The 3614-nt window shown below is 31.8% G+C and overlaps 1 protein-coding gene across 3 annotated transcripts; it reads left to right on the forward strand.

Annotated features, from left to right (window-relative positions):
* The first annotated feature begins 1143 nt into the window (after window positions 1–1143).
* On the forward strand, window positions 1144–2532 carry LOC105784201 (bZIP transcription factor 27). Of its 3 annotated transcripts, none has more exons than XM_012610015.2 (4): window positions 1144–1734; window positions 1869–1946; window positions 2044–2115; window positions 2184–2532. In XM_012610015.2, exons 1-3 carry the CDS (start codon window positions 1339–1341, stop codon window positions 2110–2112), a joined length of 543 nt encoding a protein of 180 aa, XP_012465469.1. In that variant the 5' UTR covers window positions 1144–1338; the 3' UTR covers window positions 2113–2115; window positions 2184–2532. The 3 variants fall into 3 exon arrangements, with proteins under 3 accessions (XP_012465469.1, XP_012465462.1, XP_012465476.1); XM_012610022.2 differs by having other exon boundaries at window positions 1150–1734; window positions 2195–2532; XM_012610008.2 differs by having other exon boundaries at window positions 1145–1734; window positions 2044–2532.
* The last annotated feature ends 1082 nt before the right edge of the window (window positions 2533–3614 follow it).

Consider the following 3614-nt stretch of genomic DNA (forward strand, 5'->3'; position numbering starts at 1 on the left):
TCTCATTCACAAATTCCATATCAATGGTCTCATCTTTTACCTACATAAAAATAAAAAATTATATTAAAATAATCAAAATAACATGCCAAATAAATTACATAAAAATAAATCTAATCAACCTAAAACACACATAACAAATAAATTACATAAAAATAAAACATTCTTTGTACATAACATAAATAGGCTTTTTACTTCAATAAACATTAAAAATAAATTAAGAATGAATGAAAATATAAAATAAATACAAACATACCTTAATAGCTCTTTTTAACCAAATAATACCTTACAAAAATAAAATTAAAAATTAAATCTGAATTAAATCAACAATAATAACAACAAAAATAAATTAAATTAATATTAATTTATAACAAAAAAATTACATTTTCTTAAACACCTAATTTTCCCTAAACAACAAACTCTCATTTCATTTTCTATTTATTTATTTTCCTTCTCTTTCTCTTTCCCTCTCTTTATTCTCCTTCTCTTTTTTTTTTTCTTTCTTTTTCCCTTCCCTTCCTGCCCTCTCCTTCTTCTTCTTCTCTTCTTTTCTTTCTTCAAAAACTCTCTTCCGGCCAAAAATGGGGCATTGGAGACCATTATAAGGTTCTCAAACACACAACTCACGGGCCATGACCCGTCCCATCGGTTGACACCTGTGTCGCCTATGGAGATGACGTGACCGGTGGTGCCGCCTCTGCCAAAGGCGTGACCAGTGGGTGTCGCCTATGCCCAAGTCGTGACCATTAGGTGTCGCCTCTTCCCTAGGCGTGACCCATTGTGTTGTCTCATCTATGACAGCGGGTCGGGTTTTGGGTCCGATTTTTACCTATATGACCCATATTTGACCCATATTTTCTATTAAGTGCCGCCTATTAAGTTGCCTCCATTTTTTTATTTTTGTTTTTTGTTTTCATACAAATTCTGTCAGAATATTAAGGTGGTGCCGCTTATGTTCTACCCTTCACCCTTTTGAATGTACCATTTTGATATATAATTTTTGGAACATACTATTTTAGTATTTATTTTATTTTATATTATATAAGTAAAAAACCCTTACTCTCAATTCAGATGCTTATTCTTGGGTTTTCATTTGTTTCTTTGTTTTGTTATTTTGGGGCCCCCTTAAACTGGAACAGAATCAAAGTTGAAGCAGTTGTTCGGCATACGATATTACCAGTAAAATTGATTATATTGCTAATGTGGGCACCTCAATATTTAATACTAGTCTTCTCTCTCTATTTTTCACCTCTATATTGCTAATGTGGGCACCGGCTTGTAGAAGCAACAACAAAAACGGCAGCATAGCCTTGAGATCACCATCTTAACCCTAAAATATCTATGGAGGAAGTTTGGGGAGATATTGGCCTAGCTTCTCTAAATGATCACCCAGCAGTCACTCCCACTGCCAACCCCCCTTCCTTTCCTAGCGTGATCCTTCAAGACTTTTTGGCTATACCCATCAACAAAGAAATGCCTCCAACAGCAAGATCAGGTTGTGGCACATCCCTTACTGAAGAAACCACCCTTTTTGGGTCTCTACCACCCACTCCTGCCACTTTGTTCACCTTGAATGCAAGATCCATCGCAAGTGTGGCAGTCAAAGCTCCTGCTCCATCTTTCCCTTCTTCTTGCAGAAAAAAGGGTCAAGAAAATGAAGAAAACTCTGATGATCCACGGCATAAGCGCAAAATTAAGAATAGAAAATCCGCTGCTCGGTCAAGAGCAAGAAAACAGGTCAATGAATCTGTTTCACTCTCAAACAGAACTAGTATATGAATTGTATTAAGCTAGTTCTGTAGAAAAACTGAATATTTCTTATGTCGTTTCCTTCGAGAATTGAGAGTTCCTTTGGATTTTGAGTGCCTCAGGCTTACACAAATGAGTTAGAGCTTGAAGTTGCTCGTTTACTGGAAGAAAATGTTAAGCTTAGAAGGCAACAAGACAAGGTATTAATATATCAATTTTGCAGATGTGTAGTTATAAATATAAGATCTCATTGTTTCCAAAGGAATAGATTGATTAATTGGGTTGTTGTTTTTGCAGTTACTGGCATCCCCACGTCAGATTCCAAAAAGGAATACTCTATGTAGAACTTTAACAGCGCCCTTTTGAGAAGTAAGAAGGCAGCCATTTTCTTCTTTAGTCAATATCTATTTTTCTTCTTTTTATAAATTGTCCATTAGTGGAAACGCAGATTCTCTTAAATGGGCTAAAGTTGGCCACGAATTCCAAGATATTTGGGTGGTTAATATCACACATCCATCACTCTCAACTGCTTGTCAAGACAAGGATTAAAACAACTATAAAGAAGGGGCTGTTTTGGTATCCCAAGCAGATGGTGGATGTTTCTATATCTATATTTTATATATTATTCGGCTATTTGCTTGAAACAAATCCTCGTCTTTTCTAGGTGTTTTGTTTATGTTTGGTTTGTTTTGGTTTGTAAACAACGAGCGAAAAGATGGAATTGCTTAAAGTGGAACTAGGAAGAGAATGGTGGTGGGTATCTTTCAATAATTTTATCTTGCCTAACTCTATCTCCATTGTCCTTTCCCATTCTTAAATAAATTATAATTACACAAAACTAAACTAACCCATATTACTTTGTTCTCACTAGTTTCTACTAATTAAAGCCTCAACTAGTATAACTAAATGAAGAAGACAATAAGCCCAACATCAGTGGAAAGGATGCTGGCAGACCACATTTTCAGAACCTCAGCTTGGAACTTGGACCTGTAACAATCCTCCAATCAGCCATATTACAATAACATTTTAAAAATTAATGTTGTAAATGAATTTATCTAAAATATTCTAATTTCATACCTTTCCTAAAACTATTTCATAAAAACTATTTTTAACGAAACCAACATATATTCGATTTTCTTATCTTTTCATCGTTTAATTGAGTTTATTTTATAACTATAAATTTATAATTTATATTATTCTTTGTAAAACAAACACAACATAAGTATATTTGTTATAAAATATTACAGTGCAATTTCCTTTTAACAATCGAAATTTATTTTATAATAAGAAAATATTTTGTAATAATAAATATCATATATAAACTTACTACTGAATAATACTTAGCTAAAACTTAATTCAAATCACATATATTACATATACAAGAGTACATATTGACATATTAAAGTTGTAAGGGATAAGTGAAGCTAAGCATTATTTAAACAAAACTCATATTTATATAATTAAAATATTCATTTGTTTATGCTAGGCTAAAATATGTCATAAGTCCTTGTACTCTTCATAAATTTGAAATTTAGTCCATGTGTTTTTATTTTTAGGTTAGTTCTACTTTTAGATATCAAAATTCGTGTCCAAATGTTAGCATTATGAAAATATTTTGTTAAATTCATGTTCATTATAACGTCATTTTAGTTATATGAATACCGAGTATTTTTATTTATTTAAAATGTGACATCAACAAAAGCTGAAAAAATTAAAATGTTAACAATTGGACTTGATTTTCAAATTTGAAAAGTAGAGTGACTAAATTTCAAATTTGTGAAGAGTACATAGTCTTATGACATATTTTAACCTTTATACTACAAAACATTTATTATTAATATATTTATAATTGTAATAAATATTTATTA

The sequence above is a fragment of the Gossypium raimondii genome, chromosome 1, assembly GCF_025698545.1.
Source record: "Gossypium raimondii isolate GPD5lz chromosome 1, ASM2569854v1, whole genome shotgun sequence".
In the NCBI taxonomy this organism is placed as follows: Eukaryota; Viridiplantae; Streptophyta; class Magnoliopsida; order Malvales; family Malvaceae; genus Gossypium; species Gossypium raimondii.

Bases quoted from the DNA above. Each gene is read 5' to 3' on its own strand.
- LOC105784201 (XM_012610015.2), top strand. From the start codon at position 1,339: ATGGAGGAAGTTTGGGGAGATATTGGCCTAGCTTCTCTAAATGATCAC. The intron at 1,735-1,868 runs GTCAATGAATCT...TGAGTGCCTCAG, and splicing joins GGTCAAGAGCAAGAAAACAG to GCTTACACAAATGAGTTAGA. The intron at 1,947-2,043 runs GTATTAATATAT...TTGTTTTTGCAG, and splicing joins TTAGAAGGCAACAAGACAAG to TTACTGGCATCCCCACGTCA.